This window comes from Furipterus horrens, unplaced genomic scaffold (assembly GCF_987537825.1).
Source record: "Furipterus horrens unplaced genomic scaffold, mFurHor1.1.pri manual_scaffold_11, whole genome shotgun sequence".
Classification (NCBI taxonomy): Eukaryota; Metazoa; Chordata; class Mammalia; order Chiroptera; family Furipteridae; genus Furipterus; species Furipterus horrens.
In genome coordinates this window covers 68,438,292-68,458,077 of record NW_028327181.1, presented here as the reverse complement: position 1 = coordinate 68,458,077, position 19,786 = coordinate 68,438,292, and the positions used below count along the sequence as shown (strand labels likewise).

At 41.9% G+C, this 19,786-nt stretch overlaps 1 protein-coding gene across 1 annotated transcript in view; it reads left to right on the top strand.

Annotated features, from left to right (window-relative positions):
• The window catches only part of LOC149998151 (HEAT repeat-containing protein 6-like), a 43,283-nt gene extending 23,728 nt beyond the window's left edge, over window positions 1-19,555 (top strand). Inside the window, exons 15-26 of the mRNA XM_090257551.1 lie at window positions 1,668-1,802; window positions 2,591-2,713; window positions 3,674-3,798; window positions 4,854-4,950; window positions 6,000-6,204; window positions 8,138-8,253; window positions 8,518-8,983; window positions 9,164-9,743; window positions 12,056-12,127; window positions 15,693-15,764; window positions 18,761-18,832; window positions 19,471-19,555. Coding sequence (XP_090113677.1) covers window positions 1,668-1,802; window positions 2,591-2,713; window positions 3,674-3,798; window positions 4,854-4,950; window positions 6,000-6,204; window positions 8,138-8,253; window positions 8,518-8,983; window positions 9,164-9,743; window positions 12,056-12,127; window positions 15,693-15,764; window positions 18,761-18,832; window positions 19,471-19,555 — 2,148 coding nt within the window. The remainder of the gene's footprint in view (window positions 1-1,667; window positions 1,803-2,590; window positions 2,714-3,673; window positions 3,799-4,853; window positions 4,951-5,999; window positions 6,205-8,137; window positions 8,254-8,517; window positions 8,984-9,163; window positions 9,744-12,055; window positions 12,128-15,692; window positions 15,765-18,760; window positions 18,833-19,470) is intronic.
• Window positions 19,556-19,786: the final 231 nt, after the last annotated feature.

Sequence of the window (19,786 nt, the reverse complement as noted above, 5' to 3'; positions counted from 1 at the left end):
AATGTAAGGTGCCTACTTCGCAGATTTTTACCTGTCGTGGGGGGGGGGGGGGCGTCTGGAATGTAATACCCGTGATAAGTGAGGGAATACTGTATAGTTTCTGTACTATCTATTGTCGAGTAATAATTATCCTAAACTTTTAGCTGCTTAAAACAATATATATTATTCTCTCCCATAGTTTCTCTGGGTCTGGAATTGAGAGCAGCCTAGCTGGGTGTTTCTGGCTCGGGCTCTTTCCTAAGGTTGTTTGTTAGGATGATGGCATGGGGTTCCAGTGAGCAGAGCTTGACAGGCTTGGAGGATCTTCTTCCAAGGTGGCTCACTCACATGCCTAGCAAGTTAGTGCTGGCTGTTGGAAGCTGGCCTCACTTCCTCCCCAGGAGGACCTCTCCAGGGCCCTCCTTGAGTGTTGCCTTGACTTGGGAGCTTTCTTCCCCCACAGCAAGTGAATGAAACAGACAGATAGGTAGAGATGCACGGTTTTTATGACCTAGCTTCAGGAGTGTCACCGTGTCATTACCACACTGTCCTATTGGTTACACAGGTCAGCCCTAGTCAGTGTGGCGGAGGGCTGCCTCTTAAAACAGTAGGAGGCAAAGGATCATTGTGAGCCATCCTGGAGGTCAGCAACCACGGCTGCCACATTCTTCTGGTCTGGGTGGGGAAGGCCTAGACTGGGCTTCTGGGAGCGAGGATTGTGGGGAGGACAGAACGGGTGCACGGGGTACATGACAACACTCAGGATTGTACCCATGAGGCAGAAAGTGAAACACCAAAACCCCAGACAGGTTCGCAAAGTGAAAGCCCAGGGTTTTGATAAAGCACCGGAAGGGAACTGGAAAGGTACTCTTCATAGAGCTGCCTTGAGGGGCTTTGAAGTAGATGATTCTTGAAAGTGCGTAAAACGGAGCCTACTGCTCAATTTAAGAGTCCACCGTGCACCAAGCACTTTGCTAGGAACTTTGCACACAGTATTACGTTCTATCACAGAAGCTCTGCCAAGTAGATGTTTGCCTGTTTTACTGAAGAGGAACCGAAGCTTAGGTTTAGTGACTCGCCCAAGGTTGCACAGAGAGGAAGCCATAGTGAAGGACTTGGCTCCAGCTCTGCCTCTGGCTCACGGCCCACAGGCCACTGTGATCTCTGTGCCCATGAAGAATCAGATCGAAGGGGCCCTAGCTGGCTGTCAGTGGTCTGGAGTTTGGTCCAGCTCTGCTGCCCACTAGCAAGGCACATTATTACTTCTCTGGGCGTCAGTTTCCGTCTGTGAATGCGGCGGTGATACATATTTCATTTAGTTGTGCTGAGGACTAAAATGAGTTGATATATGTAAAGCACTTAGAGCAGGGTCTAGCGAATCGTAAACTCCGCGAAGAACGTGAGCTGGTGCTGCTCCTGTTGTCACTGTCGGCATCATCTTCATCCTCCCTCGTTTTCTCTGTCGTTGCGTAACTCTGGCAAACTCTCGTTTCCTAACCAATAAAATGGAAGGCTTGACCTAGTTGTTTCCTGAAGTTCTTTTCACTGCTGTGGGAGTCCTAGAGAAAGCATTTATAACAGCTATACTGGAAGGAAAACTGTTTCATTACTGCAGTCACGTGTAGCTTCGGCATCGATCTGGTTCCACTGTTGCCCTTGGGCCGCAGTTTAACTCTGCCCTGTTCCAGGTGGTGCTGTTCTGGACGCTGATGCTGAACGGACCTTTACCCAGAGCTCTGCAGAATTCAGAGCACCCGACTCTGCAGGCGAGCGCATGTGACGCCCTGTCTTCCGTCTTGCCGGAAGCCTTCAGCAGTCTGCCGGTAACTGCAGGCGTGCTGTCCCGTCCCTCACCGGGGTCCCTGAGCGGCACAGCTCGAGTTTGATTTTGATTCTTTTCGTTTTGAACTAGTATTCAACATCATTTCTGAGGAAGGCATGCTTATTCCACTTGAGTGTGGGGTGAGGTCAGTGAGAAAACTTAAAATCTTAATGTCTCAGGAGAGCCTTTCCTTCCTGTGCTTAGAAGGCAGGGGGTAGAAGTAGGGATAGTGCAGGCCTTGAAGTCAGAGAAGTCTCAGAAAGAATTCAGATCCAGAAGTTACAAAGACCTGGGTTTAAATCCTAGGTCTTCTGCTTTGTGGCTTTTTGATTATCTTCTCTAAAACTGTATTTTATCGTCTATAAAAAGGGAATGATGTGAGTAATAACATGAAGTATATGAAAATACTTAGCTGGTGCCCAACACATAGAGCACCCAAACTGATCCTTTCCTTGCATTTTCAATGGCATTTATGTCTGTTTTTACATAAAGAAATCAGCTTTATAAAGAAGGCAGCTTTAATGACGGAGGAGAATAAAATGGCCTCATTCGCACAGTTGTCAGGGTTAAATGATCACAGATGCTGTGTGTGCCCTGCTCAGTGGCCGCTCAGATAGTAACTGGGTCTGAAGTGAACCTTTGCTCTCTACCAAGGTAGCCTTGAGGTCTCAGCTGTGTTCAGCTCCTGAACGTGAACTCAAACACAGACATGTCACAGTCACTTGTCAAAGACATTGACTCACAGTTACTTCATTCCTGCTCTTCCTTTGCCAACCTCTCTCCCTGCAGAGCGACTGGCAGATCCTGTGCATCACGGTGCTGCTGGGGCTGAACGACAGCAAGAACCGTCTGGTGAAAGCTGCAGCCTCGCGGGCCCTCGGCGTCTACGTGCTCTTCCCCTGCCTCAGACAGGTGCGTGGGCCCCGGAGCTCGCTGTGCCTCCTTCCTAGTCCTCATCAGTCCTTTTTTTTTTTTTTTTTTTTTTTTTTTGGTGGACATAGAGCTCTTGAGTTGGACAGTAAAGGAAATTAAATTGCTTTGTAATCTGATTTTCTTAGTTGCTACTAAAATACTGTAATACCTATCGTTCATTTATTTTCTTTTAAGATTTTATTTATTTTTAGAGAGGGGAAGAGAGGGAGAAAAAGAGCATGGGAAACATTGATGTGAGAGAGAAACATCAATCAGTTGCCTCCGTATGTGCCCCAACCAGAGATCAAACCCACAACCCAGGCCTGTGCCCTGACCAAACCAGCTACCTGTCACTTTGTGGAATGACACCCAACCAACTGAGCCACAACAGACAGGGCTCATTTATTTATTTTTAATTACTTAGCACACTTCCCACGACCCTAGGTGCCCAGTGTATGTTTAATTAATAATTGAAAAAAATGAGATGCAGCATTATCATGTGATAATAATAATTTAGAAGATTGACTGAGTTTTTATTAAGAAGGAAATAAGTTTCTCCTTCACTCTTACTTGTGACATTTATCTCACTGAGAAGTGTGTAACTAGTAGGATGTGTTTTGGAAATGCATTCACTGTCAACATCATTTCTCAAGGTGGAAATCAATCCAGGTACAGAAGTCACAGGTAAGTGCCACAGGCCAGGGAATAAGATGTTTACAAGAGCAAGTCTGTATGTTCCTCAGGTGTGTAGGGCACATCCCAAAATCATGAAAGTCCTATCCCTGGGATTTTAATGAGTATCCAGATTGCAATACATAAGAACAGTAAATTGATTGAATAAATGAATTTTGACTTCCAAATAGAAGTGGTAAAATCTTATCATTTTGAAAAACAGAATTTCCCAGGTAGCAGTGTGAATTTCTAAAGTAACTACATCATTTTATTTTGTTTACCTTATAGGATGTCATATTTGTTGCAGACACAGCAAATGCAATATTGATGTCGCTTCAAGACAAGTCTCTGAATGTCCGAGCCAAAGCAGCCTGGTCCCTGGGCAACCTGACGGACACTCTGATTGTCAACATGTAGGTGACCCAGACCATTTTCCTTCAGTGACTTCTGAGGCTAAGGTCCCTACTATAAAAGAATTAGCAGTAATTCTCCCATATTATGTAGTCAGTCCTCCTGCTTTGTTTTGTTTTATATTCCTTCAAGTAATAAGATCAGTAAACTGTTCTTAATATCTGTATATAAAAATACAGTATGCTGATATAAGAAATATATCCACATTATAGAAAAATGTGGAAACACAAAAGTGGAAATTCAGAACCTTTGTAATGGTTGTCCTACTTCTTTTTTATTTTCATTCTTTACAAGGTTACTTTTATTTTATTTTATTTATCTGTTTTTGGAGAGAGGGGAAAGGAGAAAGAGAGGGAGAGAAACATCAATGTGCGATTGCCTCTCACGCGCCCCCAACTGGGGATCTGGCGTGCAACCTAGTCATGTGCCCCAACTGGGAATCAAACCGGTGACACTTGGTTCGCAGGCTGATGCTCAATCCACTGAGCCACAGCAGCCAGGGCTTGCCCTACTTCTTATAGATCACATTTAAGTGTTTGAATAATATATCCACAGGTTAAAAAATATCAGCATACAGAGGGATATTCAGTGTAAAGCCTTTCTCTTACCTCACTCTCCGAGTTTCCCTCCCCAGCGGCAACTGTTATTACTTACACACAACTGTCCTCTTTTCATTGCTTAACTCTAACATAGAGCACGTATAAACATTCTCCTGACTTTTTATAAATCTTTATTTACTATTACACAGTCATCCCCATGCGATGATTGTTTAACCATTTCCCTATTATTGGACATTTATATTGTTTAGTCTTATATGCACTGCACACTTTTTGTGCTTGAAATCTCCACTTGGCGTTATTTCTCTTGGTTACATTCCTAAATGTGGACCTACTAAGTCAAACAGTATAAACTATTAACTTTTTGGTATAAGCTGAACAGATTTGATACACTATTTTCCTAAAGTTTTTATAGTTATACTAAGTGACTATATTTGTATGTGTATACATTTCAATGGGTTTTACCTTTTAACATCTTTTGCCTGCTTTGGGTGGAATAGGGATACACCAGACCCCAGCTTCCAGGAAGAGTTTTCTGGTCTCCTGCTCTTGAAGATGTTGCGATCAGCTATAGAAGCATCCAGGGATAAAGACAAGGTAAACCCACAACAAAACCTAGTATTTGTCAGGTAGATACTTAGTGTATTATAGTTTTATTCCATCAGATTTATCTCTGTTTAAAGGAGAGTGAGAGTGTACACAGGGTATAAAGTGGCCACTCCATACTTGGACAGCTTGTTTCTTATATCCCATCTCATAAAAAAAAATCAGTGCCATTTGTAATGCCACTCCATGATACGTCCGTGTTTGTTTTAATATTAATCTGTTTTTCTCAAAAGATCTTTAAGTAGAATTGACAAGTGAGAAAGATAAGCAGCCCTTGGTTTTGAATATTTCCTATTACACTAATAAGTTTAAAAAGCATTGTCCTGGGCTTCAGGGTCAGGCAGACATGGTTGAAGTCCTGGCTTGCCCTTTAGTGGTGGGTGACCTTTGGTGCATTATTTAACTTCTCTGAAGGTCAGTTTCTTCATTTCCAACATGGAAATTGTTACATAAACCTCATTAAACTGTGAGATATCTAATCTTAAAGCACCTAGCAAAGGACCTGACTTAATTTAGTACAGTGGTTCTGAAAACCTGGGAAGCTCTACCTTCAACTAATTCAATCAGAATTTCTGGGGTAGGGTGTGGGAATTGGTTTTAAAACAGAAAGCTCCCCAGATGATTCTAGTATGCTACAAAGAAAAAAATACTTTTCTCTGGTAGAAGAGTATTTAGTCTGGGATTACGAAACCCAGCTTCTCTTCCCAGCTGTGCTGCAAACCAGCAGTGTCCTGTTGCCCCTGGCCTTTACCTGCCATATCTATACCTCGAGGAAGATAGCTATCTCTGACGTCCAATCTGACACTAAAAATATCAGCACAAGGAGCTCTGTAGAACCTCACCTTTCTGATGGCTCACAATGTTAACCACACAAGACCTTGCAGGGTTCTGAGAACTCGCACCTTCACAGGCTGCGTTTTTCATGAGCTTTCTTGCTTCAAGACATCTAGGACCTCCTAGATTTTTTAAAGCTGAAATTATACTTTCTGAACCGTCTCTTTGGCAAAACAGATTTCTAATGCTTTTACATTTTATTCTAGGTAAAAAGTAATGCAGTCCGGGCCCTTGGAAATCTGCTTCATTTTCTACAACCATCTCATATAGAAAAACCCCGATTTGCTGAAATCATTGAAGAGTCTATCCAGGCCTTAATTTCTGCCATCCTGACTGAGGCCGCCATGAAAGTCCGATGGAATGCTTGTTACGCAATGGGAAATGCATTTAAAAACACTGCTCTTCCATTGGGTAAGAAAGTTTTCCTTTTTGGACAGCACACACCAGTCTACATTGTTATTTAAAGATGTTTGTCACAATATCATTTATCACACTATTAGAAAAAAATGGAAACATACTGAACATCCATGTTTAGGGGAATGGTCTGAGATAAATCATGGCATATGTATTCAGTGGGATATTTTGTTGCCTTTTAAAGTTGTATTCACAATTTTTTTTTTTTTTTAACCTGGGGAAATTTCTGATGTCAAGTAAACTAAACCAGGATGTGAAGTTATTTCTACAGTGTGATCTCAGTAAATGGGTAGGAAAAGACTGAAAGGAAGTTACCCTAAATATTAACAGTGATTGCCTCTGGATGGCGTGATGAGTAGGATTATTTCCTGCTATCATTTTCTAAATTTTATTTAATGAGCATATACCGTTCTAACAAGCAGGGAAAAAAATAAAGGGAAAAACTGGCATGAGGGAAAGAGGGCTGTTGGTGCTACAGGGGAGCGCTTCCTGTAAGGAGGCCACCTGTCTGAGTAACGACATGCCATGCACTGCGATGTGTCACCAGTGGCTGGTAGCTGCTTAGACATATGGATCACGGCCTCCAAGTCCCAGGCACTTCATTTGCCAGCATTTACCTTATACATTTTTCTCGGTGACAAGATTTGAAACATAAGGGTGTCTTCCTGGAGAGGAAAAACCATTCCGGACCCGCATTAAGTTAGGGGAATCTGGCTCTGCTCCCCATTACTGCCAAGAGCATCCAGGGGGACCAAGTCAGCCGGGCACTGGTGGAGAAGTAGCCTTATGGCTTTTTCCTCTGAGGAAAGAGCTGAAGGTGACTTTTAGGGTGGGCGTCTGCTTGGCGTCTTTGGAGGCAACAAAACAGTTGGAAGGGCTAGGAGAGCTGGGAAAGCTGCATTCTACTCTGCTGTCCATCCTGAGGAAAAAGAACCCCCCAAAATGGAATGGGTGGTGGGAGTGTTTCCTCTGATGAAGAGGAAAGCAGGAAATAGGAAGGGAAAGAAGACAGAAATCTGGGCATCACCTTCTAAAAATTAGAAAATTGAGCCTTCAGGTAATCTAAGTATTCTGTTCCCCAGTCACTGCCTATAGAGTATTTTCTTTTATTTTGCAATAAAACAAGTGACCTGCTATGTCCAGAGCAGTGTCTGGATGCTAATCTGGGTGTCAGAATACTCTTTTTCCCAGCACGAACAGGGCTGGGCATACAGATGTACAGTTTGTGCACTGCTCAGAAGTAGCCAGCTTAGAGGACACTGAAGCTGCCGTTGCAACCCTGCTCTCTCACCAAGCCCTACCCCCTCAGGCAGCATCCTCCCAGAGGAGAAGCCTCTTTCAAAGTTACCAGAGTCCCTATTTGGGTACAGAGCTCCTGAGCATGTGGCAGACTTGTCTATGGAAAGAGGGAGGTTTGGGAGTCAGTACTTGTACAGTACAGTGTCTTCTCCACATGTGCGCACAGGGCTGACCTCTGAAAAGGCCGTCATTGCTTTTCTAGATTAATGGCCGTGTTGAGCCAAGTGGGAGGGGCACCTTTCCCCAACCATTGTAAAGGGTTGTATACTGGGTTTCAGACCCTGTTTCCCAGAGTGAATTGCTCACTATCAAAGCCCATCTGCAGAAATTTTGGAGTCGTCCCTGACTCAGTGGTAGCCCCCACCTAACAGAGTGGCAAGTGAAGAATCAGACGTGGATTCTGAGAATTTCCAGGAAATGACAACATTTTAGAACTGTAAAGTGTGTCCCCTTCCCAGCCACCCACACTGATGTTCATTCTGTAGGTCAGCTACTTTTTAAAAAGCAGTGTAGCCAAAGGGCAGAAGAATGTCACTCAGATTTCAGCTTTAAGGGGGAGTTCAGGTTGCAGGAGCTTGACCAGCACTTGGGAATTTCCTGGGATGCCAGGCCCTGTGGCTTCCTTGGGAAGCTCTGCAGCAGGCACCTCTGCCCCCGCAACTTCCCACCCTCTTTACCGCCCGCATCCACCGCCCCTGGCTGCTGGCGTCCGTGGCCGCCAGGTGTGCAGCCCAGTTCTGCCTCACTGTGAGGGGGAAGGGGAGGCCCGTCAGGAGGGAGCTGTCCTCTCTGCAGAAAAAAGGACCCCTTGGTCCCCAGTGATTCTGGAGAAAAAGGCTGGCTCTTCTGTAGTACTCTCACCCCAGACTAATATAACTGCCTAAAGGTTGGAACCTGAGGTGGGGGAGGGGTGCTTTCTTGCTAAGGGGCACGTGCATGATATGGCTGCCAACTGTGACACAGCTGCCAACTGTGACACGCTGCCAATTGTGACATGGCTGCCAATTGTAGGCTCCTGCTCAGTGCGTGCGCCTGCACCTCATTTGTCTGGGTCTCATTGCGCTGCCCCAGACACCCCCGCTCCCGACACCAGATCGCTCACTGTGCCCTGGGCCCCCAGGTCACTCACTGTGCCCCATCCCCTCCGGGTCACTCCTTGTGCCCCAGCTTTCCTGGGTTGCTCATTGTGTCACCCGGACCTCTGCTGGCATGTCCGGGCTGCACCTCTGGGCCCCACTGATTGTTGTACAATTGCAGCTGTTGTGGCTGCTGGCCGAAGCATCGCCAATGTATGATGCGAAGTTGACAACGGACAACTTCCTAGACAGAAAAACATTTTCAACACTTCAGGAGATCCTAACTCAGGAACCAAAAGCCCCTGAGATGAGAGAACCTCCTGAAGCTATGAAGGAGCAAGACAGCTCAGCTCTGCTCCAACGGCCTCTTTACCCGTGGAACAATGCAGACCCTTCCACAGGCCTGCAGAAGTTTCCAGCTCAGCCTCCCAAGTATAATAAACATATTAAGGTGACAGGTCGACCTTCGGACCCGGAGCTCACCGTAAAACCAGAGGCTACTGTGGAGGCTGAATGTCTGACATCCCCACCGCCGGCCACAGCTCCTCCGAAACACCCTGAGGAGACACTTCCACATCCAGAGACTGTTCAGCCCCAGAAGCCAATCTTGCCTGAGGTAACAGGCCTACATTTGAACCTGGACCTCACCATAAAGCTAGGAGCTACCATGGAGGCTGAACATCCGACACCCCTGCAGCAGGCCACAGCTCCTCCGAAACACCCTGAGGCGACACTTTCACATCCAGAGACTGTTCAGCCACAGCAGCCAATCTGGCTCAACGGTCGACCACCGGACCCGAAGCTCACCATCAAGCCAGAAGCTACTGTGGAGGCTGAACATCCGACACCCCTGCAGCAGGCCACAGCTCCTCCAAAACATCCTGAGGTGACACTTCCACATCCAGAGACTGTTCAGCCTCAGCAGCCAACCTGGTCTGAGATAACAGATCCCTCTTGGGACAAGCAGTTTATCAGGGCCCATCAAGCAGTGTCATCTGAGGCAGGGCTTCCAATGCCTGAACAGAATACCATCATCAATATATGTGAGCTCTGTTCCTGCCAAAATGAGACGCTGTCTTGTTCTGGCCTCGGCCCAACGCAGAAGCTCCACAGAGTGCCTGTGCCAGACCCCGACACGTACAATGACACCTTCACCACCTTGTAAGAATTGCCTTTCATCCTTTGTTCTCCGCAACCTGCCTGACCTGCCAGCCTTCTCCTCCTGGTCTCCCTGGGCCGTCCTCATCTTCTCAAACCCACACTGACTACTTCCTGCTTTTATATTTTGTTTGTCATCTAGTCCTTATCTTCATTCCCCTTCTTACTATTGTTTCCTCCTACGTATTTTTCCTTAGTGATTTTTCTTTAGCCCCATCACTTCATATCTTAACCCTCTACTCTCCGCCCACTTTTACGCCATCCTCTTTACAGCTTCGTGGCCCTCTCCGAATCTCATTGGTGGTGATACAACAAATTGGATAAGAGAAGAGATTCTAGAGCCAGAGTGCCCGAGTTTGAATGCAGTTATGCCATATATTAGTGTTTGGATTCAATTTCATCATCCGTAGAGTCAAGATTATGATAGTTATCATCTCTTAGGATTGTTGTGAGATTTAGATGAGTTCACTTATGTCAGTGCCTATCATATATGCAGTTATACCCAGAACTCACATTTGCCACCTGGCTTCTAAATATATCACCCATTCTGTGTCCAGCCAGGGCTAAGTACTATGGGAGCCACAGATGTATGACATTGTCTATGAAACATGACAATGACAGGTGGGAAGAAAGGGAATATGACTAAAAAGGGAGATGATATATAGTTAAGTACTAAAAAAGATACAGGCCAGAGGTGGTATAATTCAGCAGAATCTGTAGTCACTGGCCTATGGAAGTCGGAAGACTGCATGGCTAAGCTATAACTTTAACTGGGACTTAAAGGTGCCTGTGGTTTGTTACATAGAGGAAAAATAATGCGTACAGTCTTGGCAGCAGCATGGCTGCAGGAACGATCAGGACTTATCAGGCTAGTCTTGCTGTCAAGAATTGGTTTAGGAAGCGGTGAAAAATATGCTTATGAAAAACTTTGGCTCTAGGAGTTTGGAAATTGCACTGAGACTGGGAGAGCCCCTGAATGTTTTCAAGTGAGAGAGACAGGTGGTAAAAATAAGAGGGTTATTTTAAATTCCATATGTAGAGTGATCTCAAGAGGAAAGTTTGATTCAGGGAGACCAGTAGAATACTTGAGCAAAATCTAGCAGTAAAGCGAGAAGAGTGGTTGTGATAGGAGGAGAAAGAACATCCTGGGAACAGTGTAAAGAAAAACCGACAGGCTGTAGTAACTGGCTGGAGTTGGGGAACGGGATGTACAAGAAAGATAAAAATCAAATACGACCCTGTAAAGTTTCTGTCCTGGGTGATGAGGAGAACCACAGTGGTGTACGAGGTGGACAAAGAGCAGTTGGAGAGGAGAGCCAGATTGAAGGAGACAAGTTCAGACTGGGCAGTTTTTATTGGGGAGCCGAAAGCAACCAGAAGGATTCTGGTTGGGTGGAAGTGTCCACTGTGCAGAGGGACAGACAGGGACCCGTTTGACTTTTCTCACCTTCCTGGGAAACGTGCATATAAACTGGATAGGTAAGTTGTCACTGAGGGACAAGGACAAAGCTAAAGGTGAAGATTCAAAGTCACCCAGAGTTAGTGGTTGAGACTGAACCTTGGGAATTTCACAGCTTCTATTAAACACTTGTAATTCATGGGTACAGCCTCCCTGTGTTGTTGGTGTTGGTGTTAAAGTCACAGAAACACACAGGACAAATGTGAAAATCCCACACAGCACTTTCCGCCACTCCTGTTACCACTTTGGCATGTGTCTGTTCTTGCAATCTCTCTCTTTCTTCTTTTCTTTTTCTTTTGCAATTTCCCCCCTAAAGAGGTAATACTTTACTCCTTGCTCAGTGATTTGTGCTTTTCCTTGTCAAATATGTCTGTGAGATCTTTCCATATCAGTCCTTCTCATTTCTAATTGCCCTTATCTTTCTAACACCTGGAAAGATTCCCACAGAGGGCACTGACCCAAAGTTTTGCTGTGGCCTGGCTGACACAAGGTTTCTTTATGTTAATTGGCTGATAATGATAAGTTTTTCTGTTGAATTATTATTTTTGCGTTGGTTTGTACAAGGAGTCATTTTAGACACAGGTGGTTTGGGAGAAAATGCATTCAAAGTAATTAACTGGCATTACCTAGCCTAGATAATAAATTGAGGTTCTGAGGAGATACCTCATGGTTTGTGCCAGGGGCCCCACATTATGTCTTTATTAATTTGTGCAGACTGGGAGAGCTGATAGCTGTGGAAATTAGAAAGCTGGTATTTTCTGCATTTGATTAATCCCCACAAGCTTGCCATGACTGTTTTAATTACTGTTTGTTCTTTTCCTGCCTATTTAAAGATATTAACTGTGTTTCTTTGCAGCAATTTAAAAGGCAACTCTATTTCTCACCTTGATAAGTATTCATGGAGGTTCTTCCATACAACTGAGAAACTGTGAGTATATTCTCTCCAAAAATGAATACAAACAAACAAACCTGACTGCACTGTAAGATCCTTCTTAGTCCCCAATTTTGAGGTCAGTAGCTCTGAGAAAAGGTATTCACCTCCATATCATAAATCAACCTCTATTGATTCCAAGTCTGTGTTTATTTTAAAAATTAAATTGGCAGGCCCTCTTTAAAATGAATCAATTTAACCTTATTCTTCACTGTAACAAGTAATACATGTTTATATTCTCAGTATATAAAAATGAAATACAGGTATAGTGAAACCTTCGCTGCCGCCCTCGTCCCCCACCCTTAAGGTGAGGCTGTTCTGAGCTGTTTACTGTGTGCCCTTGCAGACCTTTCCCCGTGCCTTTGCCTACATACTGATAGCACAATAGGCATGTTGTATGATTTTCATTTTTTTTTTTCTTTTTACATAAACGGTAACAACTTGGTCCTTCCACCTCTTGCTATGTCTTAGATTTGTTTCCTTCCTGGTTAACCAATTCATTTAAACTCCTGCATAATATTCTACAGGATGGGTGTGTTACAGTTAAAAATACCCCTATTGATGGATGTTTAGATTACGTCTAGTTTTCCTGTTGCACGTATTGCTGCAATGAACATTCTTGTACATGCATCTTTGTGAACATGGACAGGCTTTCTGCAGAATAGATATTTAGAAATGAAATTGTTGGGGTGAAGACTATACTGATATAACATTTTAACTGCCCTCAAAGAAGTTGTGCCAACTTATGCTCCAGTCAGTAGTAGGCCACGACAGCATTCATTTCCAGCACTGATAGTCTCCATTTTTTGGCTGATGCAATGAGTGAATAAAAGGGGTCCCATCTGAATTTGAATTTTTCTGATTACTTGTAAATTTAACTGAAGAGTATCATGCGTAGTGAAATAAGCCAGGTGGTGAAAGAAGAATACCATATTATCTCACTTCATACAGGAACCTAATGAGAAAACAAACCAATGAGCAAAGTAGAACCAGAGACATGGAAACAAGGAACAGGCTGACAGTGACCAGAGGAGAGGGGAGAGGGGGAAAAGGGGGGAAAGAAGGGGAAGGGTCTAGTGAAGAAACTAGTGTAAATGACCCATGGACATGGACAACATGGAGGGGGTTGGCTGTGGGAGAGGGCTGGGGGTGGGCAGGGCAGGGGAGAGCAGTGGGGGGGAAAATGGGGACAATTGTAAGAGAACAACAATTTTAAGAAATCTTTAAATATTGAACATTTATATTTCTTCTCTGATTTTGCCCTGTCCTTTTTTGCCTATTTTTCTTTTATCTTTTTAAAATCAATTTGTATAAAAGTCAGTTTAGGTACACAAGTAGTTTGGGAAAAATATTTACATTCAAAGTAATTAACTGGCATTTTTTATGACAAGTTTGTGTGTCATATTATTAGTTCAACTCGAATAGATGTCATAAACGACCTCTGAGTTAATAATAAGAGACCTACTAGCCATAGTAATCTAAAAATAGGGTTTATGATCACCCTCTAAGATATCTTATTGGTAACGAAAAATGCTAGAACCAGGCAGGTGTTCTTTTTTTTAACTTATGAATTTCTTTGAAATTATAGATAGTTTATATTTTTCATGATAGAGTCTGAATTGGAAATTTTATTTCCCAAACTTGTAAGAAAAACGGAAGTCATTTAGCACAAGAAATAAATAAGATTGGTTTTCTTTAAGGAGTAGAGAGAACGGGGTAGTCTGAAAGATGGTGTAGGAGAAAAAACTTTGGATTGTGTAACTATATACCTATGGGATTTTGAGCCATGAGAAATATACATTACACATTTTTTAAGGTAAAAATTAAACATTACTTTAAAAAAAAATAATATGTGTTTGGGATCTTATAGACAATAGCATGAATCTGGGAAGTGTTGAAGATTTCTAAGTCAGCTTGAGATTTCTACCTTATGCGGGAGAGGTCTCTAACGTAGGGTCAATAGGCTCCCCAGAGCAGGATTTCTTCAACTTTTTGTTTTTTCCTTTAGTCTCTTTGGTGATTGGCAGAAGCCTCTGTTCTTGGGGACTATGTTTTTAAATGAAATAGAAAAACAATAAAAAATAAATTTAAAAAATATATAAGAAAATAAAGGAAAACTATTACTGAAAAAAAGTTTTCAAATATTTTTTAAAGCTATTGATATAGTAATAGATCTGCTTCTCTTAACATACTAAGAAACGAGCTATAGTGGTAGATCTAATAACTGGTTATAACTTCTAAGTAGTGATGTGAATGACATCTGCAACAAATATGTGATTTGAAAATACGCATACAGTTTTAAGTGATTTAGGGAGGTACAATTTTTTCCAATGTTTTACATTTATGAAAAGGTTTACTATAAACATTGTTGGACATGGCAGTTTTTTTGCTTTTTCTTTCTGGACCATTTCTATGGAAATATGAAAGCGTGAGGTGAGAAAGGGAGGTGAGAAAACAATGAATCAGAGCATCACCCCTGACCATTCCCGCTGCATACACATTCTGGCCATCACTGCTGTTCCTTATAATGTGGTGAATTTCAAGTTGAGGCCAGGGTCTTTGATGCCTTTTTAGGACTCCAAGACTTGTTTGTTGGAATTAAAGTCTTTGTGTTTTTATTTTCATGTTTGTTTGTTTTTAAAGGTAACTATATCTGTGTCATCTGAACTACCTTATAACTGAGAACAGTCCCTGATCTTAGTTGTTGAGTTTCTGGGCCGTAATATTTTGCCATATGCTATGAGTAAAGAATTAAGCTTTGGGGTAGAATGATGCTACAAGATGCGGTTATAAAAATATGTGGCCAACAGACATTGAGCGAAAGCAGAATGTTTCAAACGCTGAACTTGATGGAAATGGCTTCACAAGGCAACACAGCACCTCCTCCAATCCCCAAGGCTCCTGAAGGGGGCACCACCTAATGTCATGTGCAAGGAGCGCGGAGTCTCCTGCAAGAGACACCCACGTTGACGTTTGGCAGAGCTGCTTCCGTACTGGCTCTCTACCACTCCCTCGCTCCGTTCTTGGAGGCACTGGCCCTGTGCCTTTCTGCTCCTCACATGTAGGAAATGAGTGAAACTCCCCTCACTCCCCACCCCTAACCCCAAGCATGTCCCTCGTCGTTACTGAGAGACTAGATAAAGCAAAGGCCTTCACATTCCTTGGGCAGACCAGGTGTCAGGCTTGTCTGTGGCTCATTCCTGTTCCCTTCCTCTTTCATTATGGAGAATTCTGGCCAGATCGCTCAGTTTTCTAATTTATTCAACTGTCATTTCTGCTGCGCATATACTGAGCATTGTTTTTATGAATGACAACACTCCATTTGTATAAGGCTGAGTTCATTCTTTTCAGTGGATGTGCTGGCTGCTTACAGCTCTCTGAGGATATTAATTGTGCTATCCTGAAGTCCTCTTGTGCTTCCTCCGTTAACTCCGTATCATTGGCTATAAACTCTTATGTTTGCTTTCGTTTTCTGTCCAGGCTTCTCCATATATATTTCTGTGTCGTAAATAATTGTAGTTATTTTGCCTTTTGATCCAGAAATAACCTTTTTATTTTTCAGAATCTTGAGTAACAATAAGTTAAAAGAAATTCATAAGGACTCATTTCAACGTCTTTTGTTCCTCAAGTCTTTGTAAGTTAATTGTTTTTATTTATAATTTTTTAGTTATATTATCTATAAGATACATAGGGGTTCAGATTAGATAATCTTTACAATTTCTCCCAGCAATAAAATGCTACAATTCTGTAAGTGTGGATAGGGCTTCCAGCCTATCTTGAGCATTTATTATCCTCAATGCATTTTCAATTTTTTAATCATATAAACAAGATATAGGTAGGAAATTGTCTCCAGTTATAGAGGAAAAGTGGTAATAATGTCTGAGTACTTATACACACCCATATGAACCTTGTTATATAAGTATTCATATATCATCTGCCTGTATTTACATTTAATTTAGGGCCCATGGATCAAATAGAGCCTATGGTATGTTTCCATACAGCCCATAAGTTAAGAATACTTTTTACACTTTTAAAGGGCTGTAAACAAAAAAAAGGAAAGAAAGAAGCGAAGAAGAATATGCGAGACAGACTGTCTGTGGCCTGCAAGGCCTAAAATATTTACTGTCTGCCTTTACAGAAAAGGTTTTAAAATGTTAATTTAGTAAAATGAGAAGCATTCAGGTTAACCTCAAATTGTCTCCTAAAGGACAAGAAAATATGGAACACTTACATTAATTTGAATGCTATTAACCCAGAAATTTTCAATAATTTAATCTAAATTAGATTAACATTTACATATCAAATGTTTAACTAAGTAGATGAACTATGTAAACAATATTGTTATGAACATGTTAAGTTACCAGGAGAGCAGATTTGGTGTTCAGGATTTTAATGTTTAAAATGATGGTTAAGTGGTATACTTAGAAATGTCTACACCAAATAAGCTTATGAGAAATGCCTCTAACTTCACTAATTACAAAATAAAGATCTCTCCAGCCTCCTGGCCAAGGAAGAAACGCTTGCCTAGTGATTCCATTTACTTAGAGATAAAGGAGATGTCCTTTGCTATAAGAACTCAATTCTTATTGTTTGTCCATGGCATTCAGAGATGTGTATGTCATTAATTTTTTGAAGCTAATTAATGATGCTTTTTAGCAAATAGATGCTTTTTGAAAATATAGAAGGCTTAAGGGAAGTGGGTAGAAAGAGCCTCATGAGGCACTAAAAATAGTCCTTTGAATTATGAAACTTTTCAAGTCTCAGGGCATAAGCACTTTTGAATTGGTCTTCTGGGGTATCTCGCCATCTGGGTTCCAAACCTTACAAACAGGAGGAAGACAAATGAGGTAACTAACTGCTCAATCGATTAGGTCATTCATCCTTTCTGCTGTGAAATACTTTGTAAGCTAATTATTCCATGCCGGCCTAAGTATTCCCATTCATTAAAAAAGGCCAACCAACAAACAAGCTAAAAAAGAATATGCCAAGCACTGTCGCTAGTATTGTAGGCGCAAATATGGGTAAGACATGGCTTCTGCCCTCTAGTAACTCATGATCTCACAGGGAAAATGAACATGCAAGCTCATACCACAATGCACTAGTACTAAACAGAAGACAGTGCTGCAGAGGCGCATAGAGGGAGCCATAAAATAATAAAACCACATTTCCTTTACAACACTTATTTTTCTCCCTCTACTCCCCAGCTATTTGTTTATTTTATAAATATTTGAGTTTACATATGTTCATGTGCCACTTTTAAACATGGTAGACAGTGCAGGTGAGCAAGACCTCATCCATCCTTTCAAGGAGTTTATGCTCAGAGGAAATAGGATGCAAGAATAACTGTATCAAAAAGAAGAAATGGAGATGGGCAATGAGAAATATGAATTGGTTTTGGAACACAGCAGAGGGAAAAGACACTTCAAGTTGGATCAGCAAAGATGTTACTAGAGCAATGCTGTTTGAAGACGACCTTGAAGGGCCCTTAGGGATCATCACACAGACATCTTGGATGGAATAATCTTGCAAAAGGAGCGTGGGGAAAGGCAAAATACAGTAAAAATACCTTGAGTGCCTGTGGAGTACAGCTAGGAAGAACAGAATATTAGAGCCAGATCTTCTAGGGCTTTGAAGGCCAAGCCAAGGATAACATGCCAGGCTACCATGTTATCACACCTGTGCTGTAGGGCAAACTTTCGCCTGCAACAGAATCACTTGAAGAGCCCGTTAAAACTCAAGCTCCACCCCCACAGTTACTGATTCAGTCGGTCCAGAGTAGGGCTGGGAATCTGCATCTTCAATAAGTTCCCAAGTGATGCTGGCCGGTACTGGAGAACCACTTCCAGAGTGTTAATGTGCAGGATGGATTAGAAAGGGAGAGACTAGAAATGGAAACACCAGTGAGAAGACAGTTATACTCATCTAGGTGAATAGTGAGGGACTAAGCTGGAATCAATGGAAATAAGAGGAACTCTAGACAAGAATGGGTGTTTTCAAATAAAAATCCAGTACCATTTTGGTTTTTTGTTTTCCCACCACTGTACAACTGAAGCAATTAAATTCATGGGTTATTAAAGCCATGTAAAATAAAAAACGAATTTCTGCTAAAACAATAGAAGTATCGTTCTGAATTAGTTCAAAGTTCTGAATTTTAAAAAGTAGCAACTTTCTTTTTAGTTATGTGAAAAGAGATCTTTTATTTCTTCTGGTATTGAATTGGCCTAGAAAAACAGAACTAAGCCAGGAAGGTGTGTAAGTGTGAGGCTATTTCTTTTTCATACTAGAAATTTGTAATTAAATATAAAGATAAAAGCTTTCAGCTTATAATTTAAATTTGATGAGGCCACGAAATGTCATCTAATCAATTCTTCTCTCAGAAAAGATTATCTTCAAAATTTATCAAGATCTATAGTTGTATATTTTCTTTATAAAGATCATGAGGGTGAGATTGTTCAGGGAGGGGAGGGCAGGTTTACGAGCTCTGGAAGGTTCAAATCCCAATTCCTAAGGTTCAGAGTTTAGACTAAAGCTACGTATTCAATATTATCATTCCAACCTCTACCAATTATTTCTACTATTTAGGTATCTAATAGCTAATTCAGGCAATATCTCTCCTTTACTTTTTTCTAGAGATTTATCTGGCAATAATATAAACTTTATTGGGAAGAAATGTTTTGAAGAAATGCCTTTTCTGGAAGTTCTGTAAGTTATAACTATAACTTCATTATGTCTAGAATTTTTATAAAACTTAATTGTAAATCTCTTTGTTATTTCTTTTGAAGTGAGATTAAAATTGTATTAGTAGAAAGCTACTAAAGTTATGTAGCAAGTCGTTTTTGTCTCTAGCCCAGACTAGTGTGAGAATTATCTCACAGATTGGAATGACGCATTCTACAGCAGTGATTCTCAGCCAAGGCGGTTTTGCACCCAGGTGACACTTGGCAATATCCAAAGGCATTCTTAGTTGCCAGGATTGTAGATATGCTACTGGCATGTAGTGGGCAGAGGGCGGAGTTGTTCAACATCCTACAGCGCACAGGACAGCCCCTGTAACAAAGAATTATCTAGCCCAAAATGTTAAGTTATGTAACCCTGTGCTAGAGAAATAAAGACCACTTAATGCAAGTTTTTTTCAAGTACTTACTGTTTTGTATCTAATGCACTGCATGTGTACACATGAAAGCCTAGCTCATACGAGATATCTCCCACAGTGAGATTTATTTAATGTATAGAGGGAGCATTGAGGTTGTTTTATCATATATAAATTAGAATCACTGCCAAAAGAGCTGAATTTTTTTGTTTGTTTGTTTTTTGTTTTTTGCTTGTGTCTTCTTTTGAAGGAACCTTGGTGGCAATTCAGTCGAAGAACTGAGGCCCGGGACATTTCAGGCCCAGCATGGAATGCGATTTCTACATACATTGTAAGTGAAATAGAAGATAAATACACGTGAAAAGCTATGGGTAAACACATCATCCAGTGATTGGTGAGCTGGGTGTAAGCCCAGTTTGAACTCTGAGAAGTATGGCTTAAGAGCCATTCATTTTTCTCAAATGAGGAAACTAAGGTACAAAGAGGCCAAGGACTTGTCGGACTCATAGGCAGGCTCCGCTTTCCCCAGCACTGACCTTCGGCGGGGGCGATAAAAGGCAGCAAGC